Source organism: Rhynchophorus ferrugineus, unplaced genomic scaffold, assembly GCF_030347505.1.
Source record: "Rhynchophorus ferrugineus isolate W39M unplaced genomic scaffold, kcgeb_rfMv2 rfM4, whole genome shotgun sequence".
NCBI classification, from domain to species: domain Eukaryota; kingdom Metazoa; phylum Arthropoda; class Insecta; order Coleoptera; family Curculionidae; genus Rhynchophorus; species Rhynchophorus ferrugineus.
Window position 1 is genome coordinate 44,974,740 of NW_027472583.1, and position 24,304 is coordinate 44,999,043.

The following is a 24,304-nucleotide window of genomic DNA, read 5'->3' on the forward strand; positions in this document are numbered from 1 at the left end:
AAATTAATTTGTCAGTTTTATTATTGTTCCAAATAACTAATCAAAATGTATAGATTGTTACATGCATCTTACTTTTACATCAATTGCTCATCTTATATTCATCAAAAATTAGTACTGATAATTTAGTGTCAATGTAATAAATTAATAATATTAAAAATATCGTATAAGATGGTAACAATATTATTAATTAACATAATTAATTAAAATTGTTTAAAGAATAACAGATGATCACTATCACTGATGATTAAGATTTGTTTAAGGGAAGAGAATGAAGAACAATAATTATAAAACAATCTTGTACATTTTGCATGATTTAATATATATTATGTATGCAATCTTCCATATTATGTTAATTTGGTGTTACATGATTCTTGTTATGTGATTGGTTTTATATCAATTTACTTTTTGGAATGTTATTTATAGATTAACTGTTGTGGCTTTTGTAGAGTCAACTTGTCCTTTTTGAATATGGAAATCTTACTTTTTCCAGATGAAAATGGTACAGTGGCCGACTCCATCACAGACCGACCAATCGAGATCTCGCAGTTTTTGAAGTTGTGCGAGCAACGCAAAAAGTTCCCGGTTCTATATAAGTTAGAATTTGAGGTAAGAGAACAGTTTTTTTTGAAAATGATAATTTTTAATCCAGAGAAGGAGAAAAATATTGACAGTAATATGATTTTCATTAAATATTCAAATTTAAACAGAAATTACGGGAGGTAATAAGATATTTAAAGTATTTGTTATTTGAAATATTATTATATAATTTGAATGTTATTGAAAATGAACCCTTATTTCCCTTGGTTACGCTATAACTTGAGAACGATTTTACCTCTTTCATTCATATTTTCTCTTTTTTTTTTCAATACTTTGTAGCAGGTTATTATGGAAAAAAAATTAAGAAGGTGACCCAGAAAATTGAAAAATTTAAGAGAACTCAGTAGACTTTGTTTATTATACTTTATTATTCTTATTAGTATTCTTTGTTGCGTTTAACATTTTGACAATAACAATTCAACAAATGCAGTTTTATATTAATTATATATGGACCCAATTATTATATATGGATTCATTAGTTTTCTATGTTTGTTATGTTTCCTAGCACAACTATAAATTTATTGTAAACATCTATTGTTATTAGAATTGCAGCCTTAAAATGTCTACCTCTACGTTTGTCTATGACTCCAGAAACATATTCTAAATTCATCAGTGTGCCTTGCTGCAACACTTTGGCTATTGCAGAATACCTCTAATAGTTGCAAGTTGTAGTTTCATTAGTTTGTATGTTCAACGGCAGCTTGAGTTCTGAATGAGGCGTTCGATCGCCTTTTAACAACATAATTACAATGCTCCTGATGAAGGAAGAGGAGTATTTCATTTTACGATCGAGAAGAAGAGCTATCTAAGAAAAAATTCAGCCAGTTTCATTGTTCAGGAGCGAGCTTTCCACCTTTACGAGCGTATCGTAGGCATATATTTGTTGTTGATTTAAAAGGAAACCTTTCTTTGAACGGTTTCTCTCAATGCCTCGGAATCATATTGGGTGTCGCGTCTCAACTCTTGATTAAATGCATTGTGCATTGGGCATTATAATTCCTAATGTCAGCACGTCGCAATGTTGGTGCATCAACTCATTTTTTTGGTTAACAACTTTTTCCGGTTTATAACCTATAGTTGTTATAACTAATGTTTTAACGAATTTTGGAGACATTTGTCAACATGGTCTATCAATAGTATCTATATACCAACATACTATCTAGTATCAATCAAAATCGAATTTTATAGATTAATAGGGTCATGAGATAGCATTCTGTCTCTTCTTAACTATGGTAAAATGAGGAGAAAAGTCTGCTCCGGGCTCAAAAAGAATTTTACATTTTCACAAACCCCATTCGGTACTATATTCGATGTGTAACAAACACTGTGTAACAAAAGCACTTTATAATTAAAAATACGCTGTTCTCATTTGTTTGCTGCCCTGTTTTGCTCAACTTTTCCCTATATATTTTGCATTATTGTTTTTTCCAATTAAGGCAAAGGATATCTTTATATAACGTATATATATATATATATATATATATATATATATATATTAATTTATAGTCTCTCAACACTCTTGTGTTAGTTAGCGACATTCATCACACTCACAATTTGTACGAATAAGAAATTTTTAGCACCATCTCACTGGTAGATGTGTCTCGTAGTACGTTATTGTCGACGAGCTAAACTCTTAGTCTTCTCAGCTACCCGCTAAGTTTGAATATATTTAATTGTGTAGAAAATGCTATTTTTTATAAGATTACTTCCTACACGTTTTCGGATTTCTTGGGTTTTGAAAAGTGTTCATCCCTGGAGATATCTTTGAGGTTGAGAACAAATATGCTGGACAATAAAAACAGGCATATAGTTAATACTAAAGCCCTTCAATTGAGGTTTAACGTGAATAAGTTACAAAAGAGTTCCATCTCATTTATTATAAGTAAGGCCATGTATTATAAAGAGTACACCAAGATTGATTCACAATCCCAATACCAGCAAACCAACTTGGAATGAACGCAGATACCTGAGAACACTTAAAAACATTAAAAATGATTAATTAATTATGCCTAATTAACGAGAAAATTGAGGGAATTGTGGAAGCATTCATAAAGTCCTCCAATTTACACAAACCGACCGAGTTTTGCGCCATTTTACATTGAAAGGCGTCGGTTTTCTGGCAATTTTTTGGGTCAAGCACGTCGATCGTACTGGTCAAGTGCAAAATAACACGGCTATGACGGAGCGACGTGTCGAATTTATTTTAATTGGAATTCCTCGGAAGTCAATGGCGCTCGGCTATATCGATCGCGAACGGCATTATGTGCATGTGTGTACGTGAGCGTGTACGAGGATAGTTCCAGAGGTACTGAAAAAAAAAACGAGTGATGAAATTTAACGTTTGGAAAATATTGGGCGGACCAAAAGTTTTTTTTAGCGTTGCAGGTTGTCTTAAATAATGGGGGCTAATTTTAAACCAGGCGTAACATACAAATTATATTTAAATAAAACAATTTAACACCTTAAACAAATAAAAATTGATATCAAAATAAATGATATAACAATAAATAAATATATACAATAAATGAAAAAATAAAGAAGGTACACTACGAGCATACGAAACGCTATGCTAAATGCTAAAAACAAAATGAAACTGTACCTGAGCAACCAAATATCAATGACAAGGGTGAAATTGAAAAATACACCTGTAATATATCAGAGATCAATGATTATTACGACATATAACAGATCAATCGAAAAGTTCACGGCCTGACACGTAAATGGCGCTACGAGAATTAAATCCATATCATTTTTAGTTAACCTTAACACTCAAGTGATGAGTGTATAAATTTGATAGCTGTCGGATCATTAGTTTGTGAATTATAGCATTTTGAGTGAAGCAATTTTCGTTATTGTGAAAAAATGGATAAAAAGGAATTTCGCGTGTTGATAAAATATTGCTTTTTGAAAGCAAAAAAATCCAGTTGATGCAAAAACTTGGCTTGATGCCGAGTTTCTGGACAGTGTCCCAGGAAAATCCACCATCAAGGATTGGTATGTTAAGTTTAGACGTGGTGAATTGAACACCGAAGACTGTGAACGCAGTAGACGCCCACAAGAGGTTGTTACAAACGAAATCATTTAAAAAATCCACAAAATGATTTTGAATGTCCGGAAATTGAAACTGAATGAAATAGCAGACACTCTAAAGATATCAACTGAACGTGTACATTATATCATTCACGAATATTTGGGTATGAGAAAGCTCTGTGCAAAGTGGGTTCCGCGCGAGCTTACTTTTGACCAAAAACAACGAGTTGATGATTCGGAGTAGTGTTTGAAGATAATCAAGCGTAATAAACCCTAGTTTTTGCGTCGATATGTGACAATGGATGAAACATGGCTCCATCATTTCACTCCGAAGTCCAATCGATAGTCATTCGAGTGGATTGCACACAATGAACCCGCTTCAAAGCGTGGGAAAACGCAAAAGTCGGCTGGCAAGGTTATGGCGTCTGTATTTCCGGATGCGCATGGAATAATTTTCCTTGGGTACCTTGAAAATAAAAGAACCATCAACAGCGACTGTTGCATAGCGTTATTGGGCCGTTTGAAGGACGAAAATCGGCGGAAAAACGGCCGCATTTGAAGAAAAAGAACAATACACCGTGTCACAAGTCATTGAAAACGATGAGAAAAATCCATGAATTGAGCTTCGAATTGCTTTCTCATCCACCGTATTTTCCAGATCTTGCCTCCAGCGACTATTTCCTGTTCTCAGATCTCAAGAGAACGCTCGCTGCGAAGATACTTTCGTCGAATAAAGTGGCTATCAACGAAACTGGGCCTCAGTTTATTTTGAAGCAAAGGACATATTGTACTCCGAAAATGGTATCGATAAGTTGGAGGGTCGCTATAATCACTATATCACCCTTGAATGGAATTATGTTGAATAAATTTCAACTTTTCAATTGACCTGTTACTTCTAATGGCAGGTAATATTGAAATATAACGATACTGACAGGTAATATACTGGCAGCTAAAAGTACGGGTAATTAATTATGCTAGCGAATGATAACAAGTAATGGAAAATGATAGACAATAATAATGATGAAATAACTAGGATGATTAAGTACAATCTTACAAAGTAGTACTCAAGAATTCTGATGAAGTAGTAACGGTCTTAATCCATTGTAGTCATAGTAGTCAATAATGATGGAGAATCATAACATAATTAATGATAACTCATTGATTGTAATGACAAGCTATGCTAAGATGAAGCAAGACATGTGATATGGTATGAAGGGAAGGGAGCAAGCGACGTACCAGTTGCTACCCTAACAATAATCGACGTGCAATGATATTAAGGGAAGCAGATGCACGAGATCCTACCACTAAGGTTAGAGGCTTACTCTTTAAAGCCAAGCCGAAATATCAAATAAGCAACACTCTTGCTATTGAGTACCTACTTATCCAGCTCCGATTATGATGAACGTGCGACACGCACAAGGGAAAAGCCGAAGGCCACATGTTAGGTACGCTGCCACCAAATGTTAGCAGAAATCACTTTCGGTGGCGTTTATGCTCTGGCTCTGGCCTATTGGTATCAGTTTCTGGCCTAAGTTATAATTTATACTTTATGGTTGCAAGTATAAGGCATCATTTATTAACAGTAATTTAAGAATTATGGGAAAGATACGAAGATGCAAATATACACTAAAATATATATAAATATTTGTATAAATAAATAAATAAATATAAAATAGAGATTTAATAAATAATAATTAGAATGATTTATGATTTCCTTTAATGATACATGTTTCTGTCTGTATTTCATGAAAAAAGATATCGAGAAATTCTAAACAAACAAAACACGCTTTTACAATAATAAGTACCCAATTTTAATTAAGAACTGTTTATTGCATGTGTGAGTGTATATATTGGGATTTTATTTTTGTGTATCACCTATAGTGAATAGGATCTGGTAATTTTCCATAATCACCGACAGTGGTGTGTCGGTAATTACATTTCAGTTTCTATGACAGTACACTAGGCATAAAGATGCAATAATTTCATACGATAGGCTATTAAAAAACCAAAAAAAATCAGTAATAAGCTGCTTCGAAAATTTGATAGCAAGTTATTTTTGCATCGAATAGTAACAGGTGAAATAAAAAAATACAACAAAATTGATTTACAGTAAGTCAAAAAACGATTCATTTTGAACATTCCACGCGGAAAAATTTATGATTATCACGTGGAAAAGCCGGTCCATTGACTGTAAAGTCAAAACGTGTCGGTCGCTCTTTGTGTCTGGTGGGACCAGGTTGATCCTATATGTTATGAATAATTGAAACTTAGTCACAATATGTTGCAGAAAATGACATTTTCAGTCAATTTGTATGGTAGCCTTTTTCATTCTTTTCCATTAAATTCATTACCTTTGAAATTCTGTGAGTTTGAGTTTTTATCCAGTATATTTTGTAATTCATTGTTATAGAATCTTTTGTTGTCCACTAGACTTCTGTCATTGACTTCTCAATAATTGGAAGAACGGGAAAATAGTTGGCATAAATTCGTTGTATCTAAAACAATTTTGTGGATACCCTCTATTTTCTTATCGGTCTCGCCCCATTAGCTCAGTGGTATAATATATTCACTGATTACTGTTAAACAGATACTAAATACAGCAGTAATTTATTTATCATTATAAATTAAAACTTATTCAGCATAATAATTGTTATAATAAAAAAGTTATACAAATTTCTAGAACTAATCTCATATTTATTATTTATTTTCTCGTCAACTATATGGTTATTATGAGTTGGGGTTGTCGTCTACCGAAAAAAAATTTGATATTTCGATATATTTATGTTTTTAAAAATATTAATATATCTTTTTCCATATTTAAATAAATATATTATAGAAAACCTTTGAAATTAAGTACCAAACTACACTAAGCCGTTAAAATTAAGTAAATTAAGTAACTGTTTTTTAAAAATATTAAATGGTTTCTTATAATATTTAAAATATATAATTAATTTCTTTGAAAAAATATCGAAAAATATCAGCTTACAAACAAATCGATATATCGGTCAAAAATATAAATATATCATTAAAAATATCGAAATATCGATATTTTTTCGGCATCCCTACTACTAGTTCTAGATATAATCAAGTGAGCGATAGAAATTCTCACAATGGATTTTTTCTTTATGTTTCAGATAGCTGAAAAAACCGAGCCACACTCTTGCCGTCACGGCACAAAGAAAAGTAATCTGGAGAAGAATCAAAATCAAAAATGCATTCCTTGTAAGTCTTAAATAATGTCATATATCATAGAAACAAATATTAAATGATAAAATGATTAAAGTTCCGTTAGATTATTTTTGTTTCAAATATTATTTCATATTGATGTTCTACGAGTCGCTAGGCCTACTTTATCTGTAACAATACAAATATATTTTACTGGCTAAATATGGCCTTGAGTTTTGAGTTCATGGTCTGTTAAAAACCGGGAAGACGATATTGGTCTTATAGTCCTTTTTCTTGTTAAGACTGTTTTTATGTTTATAGATCCTAAAATCTTATCGATCTCTTGAAGTGAAATATATGTATATATAAGTTAGTATTCGTCCGGTATTTATACAAGGCTGACTGAGTCGCAAGTCAATATTACATACATTGTTGATGTTCTTTGATCCGTGTACTTCTCAGTGTTTTACATAATTGGAATAATTTAATTTGCAAATGAAAAATATTAGTTGCATTTTTGCCTGTATAGTCCGCAATTTACAGTTGCACTTTAGCAGATCATTTTTAGCTTTGGAGTTAGGAAATGCCTCACATATCTTACTGATTATTTTGAGGATATTTTTTTAGTTAACTGATAGGTCACGAACAAAGTAGGGTTATAATATGTTGCTCAACGAGCTGTGAGAAGTAAGTAAAAGGGCGTTATTACCAAAGCTTGCACCCAGAGTATATGCTTCTTGAAGGAGCAAGCCGTGCCTTTGTATGAATCTCCTAAAGTTTCCTCCTAACGAGGTTGGATATAATTGAACTCACATAAAACAGATCATTAATTGGCCTTAACTTGTTGAAACTCTCGCTTCCAGAGGTCTTCCAGCTGTCAGAACTATTTACAGCACAAGCTTTCAGGCTTTTCTAACCAGGTTAAAAGTTAGCCGGTAACCAGCCAGTAGCCATCGAGTCTTTATGTTGGACAGATCTGGTTAATTTCATTTAATTACCAATATATATGTGAAGAAAGTGATTGATATCTCTACTAAGAAAGTGTACTTAGCGTTCCAAGAATCTCTACTACAGAATGAAGATCTTTAGACTACAGGGAAGATGCCTATGCATATTATAATAATCTACATCCGATTATGATTATTATTTGCTAATTCTATGTTTCTGATTTCATTTACTTGTGAATTTTTTATATGTGGTTGTAAACAATTTTATTGTGAAATATTAATATCATGGTTCCTAGTGGTTATTAAAAAATAGGATGAGTAAGCATGCACATTTGATAATGAAGGATAAGATAGGTAAAGAATTTAGTCGTTGCAGACATAAGTATATGTGAGAATTGAAGGATGGGCACGTGGTGAAGTGATAGAAACTAACGGGATTGTTTATGATTTATTCGAGTGAATGAAAATTTACAGTTGATAACACAGCTATTCGAGGGAGCCCGGAGAAGGAGAGACCGTTCAGTTTTTTTTGGGTATGATTTATCAGCTGAAAAGGTTTCCTTGCTGATGTTAACTCAATCGTCTTATTTCTGGTGTGTCAGTTTCCCGACGAATTTGTGCGTTTCCGACAAACCATGGCGCGTTCAGAGTTTGCCTGAGAAGTTTATTTTGCATTACCTGAAGCCCTTTTCCATTAGTTTCGGTTTGACAAACCGAAACCATATAACATGACGCATCTAATCAGCAACTTGTAAAGCAAAACTTTAATCATCGGAGATAATTTACTTTTTCTGTAGATAAGAGGGTTAAGCACTGTGGCGACACTGTAGCCTTTGGAGATTCCATTCTTAGCTGGCCGCCGCGGATTTCTCTCTGATTGTGAAATATTTTGGTCTGAGTTTGTTGGGGATTTATTTGCAACCTCCAGAAATTTAACAATTGGACCGTAGCATTTAATTGAATTTGAAGTTTTCTTTTGAGCGTCATCTACATAACGAGAACTGGTGAAGGAAGCAATGTCATCCGCTTATTGGGAGGTTTCAACATTTTTCTTTATTGGAGTGACAGACATAAAGAGATTGAATAATACTGGGACTAATGGGGAACCTTGGGGGACTCAACTGAAGAGTGTATTACCGATCATTACCTGAAAGGATGACAGAAAGGAACGCAGTATAGTTATCAGGTCTTGTGGTAAAACTGTTTTGATGGCTTTGCGTATTACGTTGTCGTACCAAACTTTGTCAAACGCTTTTGTTAGGTCTAAAAAGACCGCACAGAGGTCGTGTTTTTTCTTCATGGCGAAGTGAATTTCTGCGGCTAATCTAGTAGTCTGGTGTGCACATGAAGGTTTGGATCTGAATCCGTGTTGTTCACCTGGTATGATATGGTTCTGCTCAGTGAACCGCTTGAATGGAAACCGTCGAGTATCCAGTGTTTTTATAGCTCCAGCTCCATCCTTGGGCGGGTGTTTTCTATTCTAATATTGGGAATTCTATAATTCTGTAAAAAGCTTTTGTTTCCTGGGGAATACCGTTCTAGTTGCAAAGACGAATTCAGGTTGTTGAATATACAAAGTATATAAATCCTATTTGATGAAAGATTAAGTTACAAGAGAATAATTCAGATCTACAATATACGCTCTAAATGCATATTCGTGGTGTGAAAAAAATCAAAAGTAAAGGAAATGCATTAATAGTATAAGAATATACATAATTCTTCATTACGCTTAATAATACATAATTCTTCTACCTCGTTATTAAAATATATCATATTTGATTTTCTTTTATTTTTCTATTTTCTATTGTTATTCCACTTTTATTTCTCTACTTCTAATGTTTTCAATACCTCGGTTAGAAGCTTCTATTTATATTATTTTTTGTTATTTAGTGAACGAAAGATTTTTATATAAGATTAAATTTAAGCAACATGATTTATTGATATAGGTTTGATTTTCTTTGAGTTCAGTTCTCCAACTTTTATTTACCACTAACTATCCTAAGGTAATAAGAGTACATTTTATGACGTCTATAAAGAATGAGAACTAAACTAAATTAAAATGTTATACATTCTATTTAAGTGCGCATGCGCAGAACGCTATAATCACATACTACAATGTTCACTTCTCTGTAGAAAAATTTTACAATCTATAATTTGTATATAGATAATCACGCAAAACAAATGTTTATTTGTTAAGTGGTTTTTTATTTGTTCAAAAAAAAATGTAGGAGAAAACAATAAAACCGTACGTGTCGTATTGTTGTGAATATATTTAAAATATTTTTTTTTCTCAGTCTTTCTATTCTCAGTAGTTATAGATTAGTTTTCTTATATATTAAGCATAATATAATATAATTTGTGGTATATTTGACTTTAACAAAAAGCAAACTGTAAAAGTTTCTCCCCTGTTAAAACTTTGTAGATGGATATTTATAGCCATTTAACCGAAAAAAGCAACCACAAGTCAACTAATCGTAACTTTTAACTTTTAGTAAAATTTATTGACATAATGTTAAACAAGGGAATTTTATTTTTACATTATATAATATTCCCCATACAAATAAAAGTGATCTATATATAAAATACTCTAAATAAATCTAATATTGAATAAACTTATTCTTGGGAAAGCTTGATATATTATTTAATAAATTCACGTACACATATATGTTTAGCAAAAAAAATTTACAGGAGACAGACAAAATGATATGACATACATTTATACAACGTTATTTATTAATAAGGTGAAACAAAAACCTAAGAAGTTCAAGACTAGTGGAGGGCCAGCTTCATTGGCGCAGTGGTCAAGGCGACAGGGCGGTTCTCCTACTGTTGCCATAGTTGCGGGTTCGAATAATGGCTGGGGCAAGGAAGTACTTTATATTTGTGATTGTAATTATCAGTATCTTTATAGGCCACAGTGGAAAATCCGACAAGGAATAACCATCCTATTTACGCCAGTAACCAGGCTGGGTAAGACCGAATGTCCTCACGAGGGATGAGTCCGGAGCCCATGTTAAACTCTAGGTCCAGTTCAAATAAACCCTCGTTGGTAAAAAGGTGACTTTAAAATATATTGAAAAAAAACAGTGATGGAGATATAACTATATCATAAAAGTGACCAAAACGTCATCGATCAAAACTGTACATATATTATTGTTTATTCGGTTTGAGGTGTATAAAAAAACGATTTATTTTTTCCCCAACACAATATTATGTAGCTGGAACCTGAAAATATAAAAGTAAATATGATACACTGTCAATAAAGATAGTACTAATGAAACGGTCTATTATTTATGAAAACGCAACTAACAAAAACACACAGAATGGACAGAATAGATAAGATATGATAAAAGAACATTATTTTTGGTTAATTGGTATATGTATTGTTATCAGTTAATTTTTCTAGCAGTAATACATTTTCTTCTCCAATCAACAACTAAATAATAATGTGGTTAGAAATAAAAGTTTATTGGCTCACTGACGTTAGAACAAGTAGAATAAAATAGTAAATAATATACCCTACACCAGTTCTTTGATAGCCTTCCGTAGACATTCTTATTTTTTTGGTCCAATTTAAACCTTATGTTGCGTGTGTTGCTTATGACTTTCCAGTGAAATATCACGTTGAATCGACCTGCTGTAGGTGACAGGGTCATAATTTGCGTCACGCTACTTTACAACTCCCGCAAGATGGCTATATCGGGGTTCCGAATATGGGGGTTCATGGAAAAATCCTATCCTTTTTTATTTCTTTATTTGAAATGTTTTAATTTATTTCAAACATTTTTAGAAATTCTCTGTATATATCGTGAAATGTGCTGTTTAGTTGGGTCTAAGGAATATAAGTTTGAGATCTCTTATAACCAGAAATTTAAACCTTAGAGATGTCGAAGATTTCGATGAAAATTTTTGCCATATTCTTTTTGTTATATTTTAGAGTCTTTTATTTATCAGCAAGGGTTTATCCGGACTGGACCTACTCCTTAACGTGGACTCCAAACCATGTTCCTTTGCCACTAATGCTACCGACTGGAGAATGACTGATTTGGAGATCATCCCAGAAGATGTCCGGTCTAACCCAGTTTTGTTATAGATTTTATACTCTTTTATTTTGGACAAACACAATATAAACAATAACAAACATAAATTTACGACTATGTTTCAGCAGGATTCGACACCGCAACTATCGCAACAGTAGGAGGGCCATCCTGTTGGCTTGTCGTCATATTATATGATTATATAAGAAACAACGTTAACAAAAAAATTTTTTTCGATTATCAAAAACTCATTCTTACTTTCTCTTAGTGGAAGACTTATCCCATATGACAAAAATTAAGCTCTGTTGTGGTATTCTTACAAATCCTCGATTACTTCTGTTGATTCTCACATGAGTAAGAACCCTTTGGACTGTCAGGGTTGTCACCAAGAAAATCGCTTCTATATATATTTAGGTAGACCCAGTTTACGAATATTTGTCAATAGTTCAATAATATGAGTAATATAGTGCGAATATCCTTTATTTGCCACTGTTTTTTTAATTGGTTTTTTAGATCACTGTATTTATGAATATTTTCATTTTGTTTTCTAAGTAAGTTGTTGTTGTTCGAAATAGCAAGCTCTAGCAATATTAGAGTACATTTTTCTTTTTTAATAATTATTGTAATATCAGGTCTATTATGGCCCACCCGCTAGCCTGTACAATAGTTGTTTTTCAGAATACCCTCAAGGGCATATTGACAACTCAGAACTTTCTTTGATTATCTCAGTTCCATCTTTTCAGCGAGTACTTGTTGGATTATTTCGACTACCGATCATATCGCTCTTTATATTTGGCTACATTTGTTATTGTTAACCAAAGGACCCTTAACTGTATACTTTAAATAGTTTCTGGTCGGAACAACTTGAATATATCGATATATTAAGTAAAAATAAATAATGATATGTCGGCCCAATCCATATTTTTGTTGGATATTCTCTAAACATATTAAAAAGTAGCAATATTTTTAATAAACCTAAGTACTAAAATGCGAATTAGAATTAGATGATCCCACTAGGTATCCAAGATTTTGTCGTAAAGTATGAAAGAAGGTTACTCAATTAAGTTACTAAGGCTGAAGTAAACCAAACCAATTAATTTAATTTGAAATTGGGAAATACTTACTGACGACATACGGACATATTTACTCGCATTCATCTTGTTTGTTAATTGGTTCAAGTTCAAATGTAAAATTGTAATAAATTAATTTGTAAATAATATTGTACCAACCGTATATAATTAAAGTTGTTTACCGATAATTTTAATAAATGAGATAAATTATATACACGGAGATACACAGGTTTAAACGTGACCTGAAGTGTTCGACAATGGGCCGCAGATCTTATTATATTATTATATTATATTCCACTAAGAGGCAGTGAGAATTAATTTTGGATAATTTATCAGTTCTATTCTCGATGCAGAGATTGCTTTAACAATTGCAAATATTTGTGGCATGTGGCATAGGCCCATGCTGTAGTCTATCGGCTTGAGATCTGGAGAGTACGTAGGTCAATCTGCCGATGTGATGAAGTCCTGGAAGTGGGTTCGGCACCAGTATTACGTCGCTTTTGCTTTATGGGCCAGAGCAGAGTCCTTTTCGCCATTCAATTGGTATCTAGGAAGTGCTCGAAAATGTTGCGACGATATGCTTCTTGATTGATTTTAAGCCCTCGATCCAAAAAAATGAGGGGAGTCTTGCTGCTGGCGCAAATGCCGCCGCAGGCCATAACGGACTGCGGATTTTGGCGGTGTTCGACGATGGCAGAGGTGCCGTGAGCCTCCGTGGACCAGCTCCTGTCATTTTGTTGGTTGTGAGCTTGCTCAACGATGAACAGCTTCTCGTCCGTGAAGAGGATGCACTCTCATCCCTGAGCAGCATCCCGATGCATAAGTTAGCGACATCTTTCGAGCCAGCTTATTCTTTCTCACCTGTGAAGAGCTGAATTTTTTTGAGCTTGGATATTCGATGAACTGACGACTGGCTTATATTAGACCCACGGGCGACTTTTCTTATGAAGATTCTAGAATTTCGTAATACTAGTTTCTTGATGATCTTGCGACTAGTAGAAATGTTTGCGGTACACTTTCTGGACGCCTACGATCATGCTATGCACTCTGAAATGATCGATGGCGCGTGAAACAATTGACTGCGTAACATTTAGCAAAAGAACAATTTCGCATTGGCACTACGTTTGTTCGACAGCCTAAAAATATGACAAAATGAGTTAGCATACAGTCGAAACTGAACACAATGGTACATAAATACATGAAGAATCCGATAAAACAAAAATTAATTCATTACGGTAAAATAACAGGTCAATTGAAAAGTCCCCGGCCTACCATAGTAAAATACATTTTTTTGGCAAAATTAGTTTTTTTTTATTCAACATAATTCCCTTCGAGGGTGATACACTGATTATAGCGATCCTCCAACTTTTCAATACCATTTTTGTAGTAGGATTTGTCTTTTGCTTCAATATATGCTTCAGTTTTGGGGATCACCTCTTCATTCGACGAATATTTCTTCCCAGCGAGCATTCTTTTGAGGTCTGAGAACAGGAAATAGTCACTGGAGGCCAGATCTGGAGAATACGGTGGATGAAGAAGCAATCTGAGCCCAATTCATGGATTTTTGCCATCGTTTTCACTGACTTGTGACACGGTGCATTGTCTTGGTGAAGCAGCACTTTCTTTTCTTTAAATGCGGCCGATTTCGTCCTTCAAACGTTGCAATAACGCTATGTAAAAGTCGCTGTTGATATTCCTTCCTTTTTCAAGGTAGTCAATGAAAATTATTCTATGCGCATCCTAAAATACAAACGCCATAACCTTGCCGGCCGACTGTTGTGTTTTCTCACGCTTTGGAGCGGGTTCATTATGTGCAGTCCACTCAGATGACTGTCGATTGGACGTGAAATGATGGAGGCATGTCTCATCAATTGCCATATGTCTACGCAAAAACTTGGGTTTATTAAGCTCGTCTTCAAGCACTGCTCCGAATCATCAACTCGTCGTTGTTTTTGGTCAAAAACGAGCTCGCGCGGCATCCACTTTTCTCAGAGCTTTCTCATACCCACATATTCGTAATGTATACGTTTAGTTGATATTTTTAGAGTGTTAGCTGTTTCATTCAATTTCAATTTTCGGTGATTCAAAATCATTTTATGGGTTTTTAAATGTTTTCGTCGGTAACAACCTATTTTGGGCGTTCACTGCGTTCACCGTCTTCGGTGCTCATTTCACCACGTCTAAACTTAGCATATCAATCCTTGATGGTTGATTTTCCTGGGGAAGTGTCCGAAAACTCAGCATCAAGCCAAGTTTTTGCTTCAACTGTATTTTTTCCCTCCAAAGAGCAATATTTTATCAACACGCGAAATTCCTTTTTATCAAATAATATGTTTTTTACAATAATAAAAGTTGCTTCATTTATCTTGCATTGCATCTTTTGAGGGTTAGGGCTAACTAAAAAAACATACGGATTTAATTCTAGTAATGCCATCTAGTTGTCAGACCGGGGACTTTTCAATTAACCTGTTAATTTTATATTAGGATACATTTAAGTTTCAAGGTTTAAAAAAATTAACATAATATACATATATATATATATATATATATATATATATATATATATATATATCGTATTATAATTATTCATTAACATTAGCGTAACCTCACTAAAACCATAATTGGTTAAATAGGCGAAGAAATAAATATTTAATTAATTCTCCCATGCGTGGCGTTTTCTAAACTTGCCGTGTACGAAAAAAAAGGAAACGTTCAACAGGAGAGGGAGGAGAGCCCTCGAGAACAGGCAAAAACTAACATAGGCATATTCCCGCTGGGCCCTCCTTTTATCTTAGAGAACCATCTCCCCAAGGATCCATCGGAAAAAATTCTGCAAGCTAATGTTTACTGCAGCAGAAAAATTTTAATTTCATTTCATTGGGATTTTTATGTCAAAGTAATGTTTGTCTGGAATAATGAGTGGAACCACTTTGGTAATTAGGTCCGTTATCTTTTCTCTCCTTAAACTTTGACATTCTCATTATCGTTTTGTTAGTAAAATGTTTCTGTTTTTAGAGTGATTTCATGATTGACTATTTGATGATTATATTGAAAGAAATATTTTGAGAATATTATTTGATTAGAAATGAGATTGTTGTGAGATACTTAACTATGTGTTTAAACCTACATGCAACATAGAGAGTTGTACGCTATAAATAACTTTATTATAATAACAGAAATTTTGTTATTTAAAAATTAAATATTACAACTGGCGGAGATGAAAGAATAAGTCTCCTTTTCATCAACGAGGGTTTATCTGGACTGGACCTACAGTTTAACGAGGGCTCCGAACCACGGTCCTCGGCGTTAAGCCTACCGACTGGCGATTGACCAACTTAGAAAACTTCCCAGAAGACATCCGGTCTTACCCAGCCTGGTTACTGGCGTGACGAGAAGCATTTTGCTTGTCGGATTTTACACTCTTGCTTAGGACAATCACAAATATTAAACAATCACAAAATGAAATTTACGACCATGCCCCATAAGTAAGATTTATCATATATTATTATTACAAATCAATATTTTTGTGATTCGTTGCTACTAAATTTTGTGTACAATATTAGCTATATCCGTTATGCTGAAAGTGTTTTGTGTTATAACCTATAAAGCGCTTTTGGATACTCATTAAAAAAAATTCGTCTGGTGCTTACATAAATAATACCTCTAGAAAGTCTCTAGTTTATCAAATATAGTCCACATGCTCTTAATTGTTTCTGCTTCTTGTTGATGTTCATTACAAAGACGAGTCGTATCGGAAACTGAAAGGGAAACTATAATTTTCTTTATTTTTCCTTTCAATTTATAATTTCTTGTTTATCAAAGTCTGGGGCTGTCGCAAAGCTTGGAGAATTAATGTTTCCAGCTTGGAGTGATTTAATGCCTGGAAAATCATATGAATTCAATAACTAATTCCAATAATTCACAATTCATCTTGATTTGTTGCATATTATCGATAGACTTAGATTTTCGTCTCATCTGGTGTTATATTTTGAATGCTGTGATTAATAGCGTTACCACTGTTGTTTTTGTTGCTAACATCGTGTTGATACTGCATTTTTAACTCTGCGGTATTTTCGAAGGCATTGTGAATCATTTTGTCTGTTCTTGTTGTGCACGTTTCGACATAATTATTTAAAGAAAACTTTTTTCAATTCCTCTAACTAAACTTAATAACAATTTGCTCTGTTTAATAGTTAGGTTCCAAATGTCTTATTTTTAATGTTAATGGTCTAGTGTTGATATCATTTTAGTACTACACAATTCATCCGTTTCTTTATTATTGAAAAATTACATTTAATTTAGAATATGAACTTCCAGGCACCCGAGAAATAATATACACTACACATTATTTAGTGTTAAATTATATTTCAGAAATATCAGCAAAATGTTGTTAAGTTTGTTTACACACTTGAGTGTGGCTTTCATAAACTCATATTTTTGAGACTCCACGGAAGTGAAATTAATGTACTACATGATCGGCTAGTTGGGCGCATTCGCACATAAATAAAATGAATAATAGTTCAAACTAGTTTGGTTATATATGACCTTTTCATTGTTTACAGGTATACAATTACGAACATAATGATCTTTTGTGTTTCTGGGTTCGTATTTCGTTGAAGAATAAATTTAGCTAACAATATTGTTTCTTCTATTATGTTGCTCAAATTTAATAACATATATTTCTTCTTTTCCAAAAAAAAATTACTAAAAAATCTTAGTGGAAAGGAAAGAATCAAAACAAAGTGGATGCCAAACATTGTAATACTTTAATATATAAGTTATAGCATCGATATATTTAATTATGTACAACAGTCCTATATCTGCTCTATACTGCTGATATCCAAACAAAATAAACAGTACTTGGAACATTTACCGAAGACACAGTTATTATAGTAAAATATGTATCTCGGTCTAACGGTGTAGAAAAAGTACAAATGGTGATCAACAGGATCTAAAATTGAAGTAGAAACTAGAAAATACAACCTATTAACACCAAATCTGTCCATGTTAATTTTGCGTTAAATCACTTTCCCGATACCTCAATCAGAATCAGCCGTATACCTCGACTACGTAGACTCAACGTCAAGAAACTGCACTGGTTAGTCGGAATATACTCTCAAATTGACCTAAAATCAAATAGATTAGTTTATCAGTCAATCATAAAGCCAATTTGGATCAATGGGGTATAAATATGGGGTTGCACTAAAACCTTAAACCAACTAGTAATCCAACGCAACCAAAACAAAGTTCTACGATTAATCTCCAATGCTTTTCGCCACGTAGTCAACGAAGAGCTGCACGATGACCTTGAAATCAAATATCAGATACACAGAGTGATCCAGGATTTCGTCTTAAAACATGAAATAAGGTTGCTAAATGCAAGTACAACAGAACAGTAGTTATAATTTAATTTGTAAATTAAGATTTTACTAAGCATATCTAATGTAAGATGTAACTAATAAAGAGAAATATGTATACATAATAACAAATACATATTATTAAAGCTTGTTGATTGTTGTCTTGTAATTGTATATATTTCATGTAGTAGCTTCAAATATAGTTATTTTATATTAAATATAGTAATTTTTAATAGTCACTAGAAACCAAGATATTAAATTGATATCTACAAATATAACATACCTTATTAACGTAGTTAGATAACTAGTTACCTTTTTCTTTATCTGTCATTATGTGGGTTTTGAAGATTACCATATCTTGGTAATTTTGTTGATATTGTCAGGTCTAGAATATAGCAATTTTTTTTCATATTTTGATTTTAATTACGTTTTTAAAAGAATCTTGTTCCTGTAGTATGTAGTATATATGTATATTAATATATACAATGTAGTAAACACTTAATATATATTTTAAATCATATAATTAAACCATTTTTTTTTCATCAAATTTTTAGAACCTTCTATAACAAATTAATAAGTAAGTGAAAACATAACCATAGAATTAGCAAATAGTAAACATAATTTATACTACATCTTGTTCATTTCCCTTCAGTCTATATTTTTGGGTTAAGAACCTTCGTCGTACGGAGAATTGAATCTATAGTTTAGCGACTCACAGAAAGCAAACAAACAAAAATAATTTTATATATTAGATGGCTTATGATTTTGTTTTGTTGCTGTTTCAGATGACTATAACAGGGTGGTCTTGGATACAATTGATGGAGAGCACGATAGCGATTATATAAATGCTTCATACATAGATGTAAGTATTAATTTTGTTAATATTTCGTCATCAGGTTGGGTAGTATTTATGTATGTCAATTACTTCTTAAAAATGCAATTCGTAATTTATATTTTAAATAGCTGACATTGATGAATTACATAATTAGTATATACATTTTGTGATCTTATTAATGTATGAGTTCTATAGAAAATAACGCTCGTTAGCTTTCGTAAGCCAAATATGTTAAGCGTTGTGGTGATGCAACAGTGCATTTATTGTTTGCTAAAGTCAAAGCTTTCTTTTTGTTTGTTTATTTATATGCTGAATATGTCCCTTATTTAAAGAAGTTTGAGAGTTACATAAAAATTATATTCACGGCCTATTTAGTAAATAATAGGAAAGGATTAAGTCGAATATTATCATAGATCGAGCCCTATATCAATCATTTTCTTAACTATGTGGTCAACTCTTCTTTAAAGACAGTCCCTCTTTCTATAAAGTCAAGGACGGGGTAGTACAAACTGTTGTCCTGCTACCATCACGAGGATAATATTAGATCCTGATATAAATCTAAGAATATTCTATAAAAACGAATCAGTTGGTGGAAAAGGGTGATAGATCTAACTTTCTGAACCATCAGACCAAGAGTAAAAAATCCGTATTGGCGTTATGCTATGCCAAAACAAAATACGTTGATTGTCAGAAAGCATTACAACAAATGAGAGGCATATAATTCAAAATGTTCATGCCTTAAAGGCAAATTACAGAAATATGCAATAATGCCTGAAAGTAACAGCAGCAGCAGTACTAGTGAAGGAGGCCATTATTTTATTGTTATTGCGGACAGGGATAGTGATCAACCACAGACATCAAAAACTGATCAAAATGGAGTTTACTAATCTAACATCTAATTATATATTAAAAATAGTTAAATACTGAGTTTTGTATTTCGTATTTTAAATACATGTGAGCTAGTATTTTGTAATTTGTATTTTAATTAAAGCAAAGCACGTATTTTGCTCTGTTCTGCACGTCATACGTAAATATTAATTTCATAAATGAAGCTGTTCTTTGTTTTAGAGTTTATTGAAACCAAATGCCTATATAGTGACGCAGGGACCCACCGAAGAGACCGTGACAGACTTTTGGAGGATGGTTTGGCAAGAGAAAGCTAGCTGCATTGTTATGCTCACTAAGACCTTCGATTTCATCAAGGTGGGCGAACAACGACTTCGATGACATTACAGTTACCGATAACCTAACATTTGTTACAGGTTATGTGTGTCCAGTACTGGCCAGCATCCAACGAACTAGAGGAGACCTATGGCGGTATACACCTGAAGGTCATACAGGAAGAGGAGTTAGCCAATTTTAGAATTAGAACCTTCAGATTATATAAAATGGAGAACGGAGTCGTCACTGAGGAGAGATTTATTCTTCAGTTCCACTTCACGGAGTGGCATTGTCATTCTAGTCCCTTCAGTAACGCACTTCTGGAGTTTAGAAGACGGGTGAGAGCCGTGGTGGGGCATAGAATTAAGTCGAAGGAAGCTGGACCGATGGTAGTTCATTGCAAGTAAGTAGAACCGATTTAGCATTGGTACTAATTCACTTTAGTTATGTCCTGATAATTTACATGACTAGTTTTTTATATCTTTAATTAGAGTTCTGTTACGTAGTAATATTATGTTCCTGATTATTTTAAGTAGGTTTGTTACTACTTTTTAAATTTATTTTAATCAAATTATTTTATTAAAGTTTTTATACAAGGCTCACTATTTAGATTTTGGGAATTGGCAACACTGTTGTCATGTGAATCCATCTGAAGGTTCCATCATAACGTTGACATTTTTGGCGATATTCGTACTCAGAACATTTTACCACACGGACGCTATTTATTTATTTTATATTTAATTGAAAGTTTCGTCTCGGCAAAAAATGGAATTGAATTGTGAAAATTTTCGTGCGATGATTTTTTACAATTCTCGACGTGGATTATTACAACAAGATTGCATCAATCAACTTAATTTGACTTTTAGCGATAAAGCTCCATCAAAAACCACCGTGTATCGCTGGTTTAGTGAATTCAATAATCATAGTTCGCTGTCCGACGAGTTTCGTGAAGGTCGTCTAAAATCGGCTGTTGTGCCAGGAAACATCTATTCTGTGTGGGAAATGCTTAAGCAAGATCGTCATATTACCTATTGTGAGATTGTAGCATCCCTAAGTATTAGCTGTGCGAAAGTTATGTTCGAGTTGGATCCCACACAATTTGACAACCGCTCAAAAAAAGGCTCGTGTCGATTGGTGCAAAGAAGTGCTTAAGAAATTCAACTGCGGTGTTTCTAAAGACGTTTATAAAATCGTGACAAGTGACGTATCATGGATATATTCGTATGAGCCCGAAAGTAAGCAGCAGTCGACTGTATGGGTGTTCCAAGATGAACCAAATCCAACAAAAGTTGTTCGCACACGAAGCACTTAAAGCAAATAAAATGGTGGCCTGTTTCTTCGGGAAAACTGGTCATATTGTAACAGATCCTCCTAGAGGATCGTAGAGCAGTAAATGCTGATTGGTACCCAACTATTTGTTTGCTAGAAGTCTTCGGTGAAATAAGGAAAACACATAAGAGACACCGGATTGTTATTCATCATGACAATGCGAGCTCTCACACATCGGTTCAAACAAGATACTATTTGAGCACTCAAAACATCGAATCGACGGGTCATCCGCCGTACAGCCCTGATCTGGCACCCAATGACTTTTTGTTCCCATCCGTGAAGAATAAACCGCGTGGTCAACGATTTTCATCGCCCGAAGAAGCTATTGAAGCGTTCAAAAATCATGTTTTGAAGATACCTCATTCTAAATAGAATAAATGCTTTGATAATTGATTTAAGCGTATGCAAAAGTGTATCGATAATCGTGGCGAGTACTTTGAAAAACAATAAGAATATATTTGCAGCTTAACTATTTATTTTTTTTCTATTCCCGAAATATAAATAGTGTTTATTAGTCATGTCGAATTATGGTAAAAGTTTTAGTCTACGTCCTTCACTAGCATCACTCACGTTTAATTCATATTATGGAGCGTTTTTGGTCCTCCTCGTCAGCTGTATAAAAATTATTACTTTTTAAATATCTGGTATGTCGTATATGGAAGGCTCAGATAGTAACTTTTACAATAAAATAATGAATTAGTAGTACGACAAAGATGAACAAATACAATTTTGGCGATTTCTAAAAATCTTATGATGTTTTCAAGCTGTTTAGCTAGAAATACAGATAGTTTAATATGAGATTGCATTTATCAAATTATAAAGTCTGTATAAATAATTCAACTGTAGCCAATGATATCAAAAATGTCTCATTCTATTATATTCAAGGAAGTAATTTCTAGAATACTATCTAAATTTCAAATTAGTCCTTAAAACATGGAATTATTGTACTGAATTCAGATGTCATATATGCGATGAAGACATTGATGGCGTTGATGTATCGTTGATATTCAGGTGTTCCAGTGGAAATTAACCGACTGCAATTAAAATTTAAGTAAATGATGGTTGATAATAAAACGATAATCAGTTTTGCAGATCAGAACATTTTAATATGTCATAATTATTTAAAGAATTGAATTATTAATACAAGTAGTTAATATAAGTAGTATTATAAGTAATTTACTTGGACTTCTGACTATTATCACTGTAATATATTCACTGTGGGTTTTTATTACCCAGGTTTTAATCTGATTAGTCATAATTTTAATCAGGAGCTTCTTTATCCACGACTTATCAATATTATCATTTTGAGCTTTATAAGTAAAGTAAATTTTCTTACAAATGACAATTTATTGGCTTATAAAATGACTTCAATAATACTATATCGAAGTTTGGTGATAGTGCTGGCCAGAGAAGATGTATGATGATATTCTGATGCTTCTCAAACTAAAGTATAAACCCTTTTGGTGTTGTGTATAGGTGCGTTATCATCTTGGAATATGGAAGTATTTGGCAGCAAAGTGCTAGTCATAGTAAGACCTTCAACATGCTGACCATTGATATGCCCAAATCACAGCCAAGCTTAGGAAGAAATATATTATAGAAGAAGGAATATATATTATAGAATATATTCTAGAAGGAAGGTAGTCTAGATCGTAGGCTTTTTTTGTGGCCTTTTTGTGGTATGGCAGTTTGTAGAAAACAATGTAACAAACAATGACTCATAGACTCATCATTCTTACACTCATCAAATGTCGAGGTTTTCAGACAGTTACATTACTTCCTTCGCAGTTTAAAGTTACTTTCTATTATAAAGCGTGTCTCAACCGTCTTCCATTAATATTAGCTTTGTGGAGCTTCCACCATACTATTTTTGTATTATTTAAATGGCCTCTGTTAGTTGACATTGAATTTCGCTCATTACTACTCTTCGCCGATGATATTTTACCATGTTTGAATATACTGCCATTACCGTAGACACTGTATCTTGTAAAATGTTAAGAAATTCAGCTGTTTTCGTCACAGACTTACTAATTGACCACAAATAATTAGCCTTCTTCCGAAGTCTGGTAGATACGAAATATTACTGATTGTTTGTTGAAAGCAAGCTGTAAGAATTCATGTTAATAATGTTATTTGTATAACCTGTATATATCACAGAAAAAAAATTATATATATTTCAGCAAAGTTATAAAATTTTGATATAAATGATATACCTAAACGTATATTGTAAATCAAAAAGAATTAGCTTACAGTCCAAATATATATCCTGATTTGGAAAATAAAACACTTTTAAATAAAAAAGCAACCCCACTCTGACCATCTTATATTTTAAATGAAAATTTCATTGTGTCTTTATTTATTGACGGCAGTAGAAAACGTTCTTGTGTAAAGGCTTTTTTTGCCCACAAAAAAGTAAAGCATTAGTAATCCACTCTGGGTTTTAATATAGCGTTGTAAAAAAAGTTAGCTATAATAATAAACAATATTTATTAATATAAAGACAGAATTTTAAAAATGTTAAAAAATCATAATGAAATTTGACAAATTGTTTCTGTTTATTTTCAGCGATGGTGGTGGACGATCTGGCGTTTATCTTCTTGTCGATGCTAATATGGAACTGGGAGAGGAAGAGGACAAATTTGATGTGTTTGGCTATCTTAAGAAATTGAGACAGTCCAGAATGGGTATGGTGGAGAATGTGGTGAGTATAAAATATCTTGAATATATTGAGTGAGTGATCTTTTTTTTTAATTTAAAAAGTTTGTAGCATATATAT

The 24,304-nt window shown here is 33.0% G+C and overlaps 1 protein-coding gene across 5 annotated transcripts in view; it reads left to right on the forward strand.

The window, feature by feature from the left end:
• Positions 1 to 24,304, forward strand: part of Ptp36E (Protein tyrosine phosphatase 36E) — a 93,769-nt gene that overhangs the window by 41,793 nt on the left and 27,672 nt on the right. For 3 of the 5 annotated variants that reach the window (XM_076403560.1, XM_076403559.1, XM_076403561.1), the window contains 6 exons: positions 491 to 606; positions 6,762 to 6,849; positions 18,989 to 19,065; positions 20,107 to 20,241; positions 20,301 to 20,602; positions 24,094 to 24,229. In XM_076403560.1, coding sequence (XP_076259675.1) covers positions 491 to 606; positions 6,762 to 6,849; positions 18,989 to 19,065; positions 20,107 to 20,241; positions 20,301 to 20,602; positions 24,094 to 24,229 — 854 coding nt within the window. The remainder of the gene's footprint in view (positions 1 to 490; positions 607 to 6,761; positions 6,850 to 18,988; positions 19,066 to 20,106; positions 20,242 to 20,300; positions 20,603 to 24,093; positions 24,230 to 24,304) is intronic. The other 2 variants (XM_076403563.1, XM_076403562.1) reach the window with 1 other exon arrangement.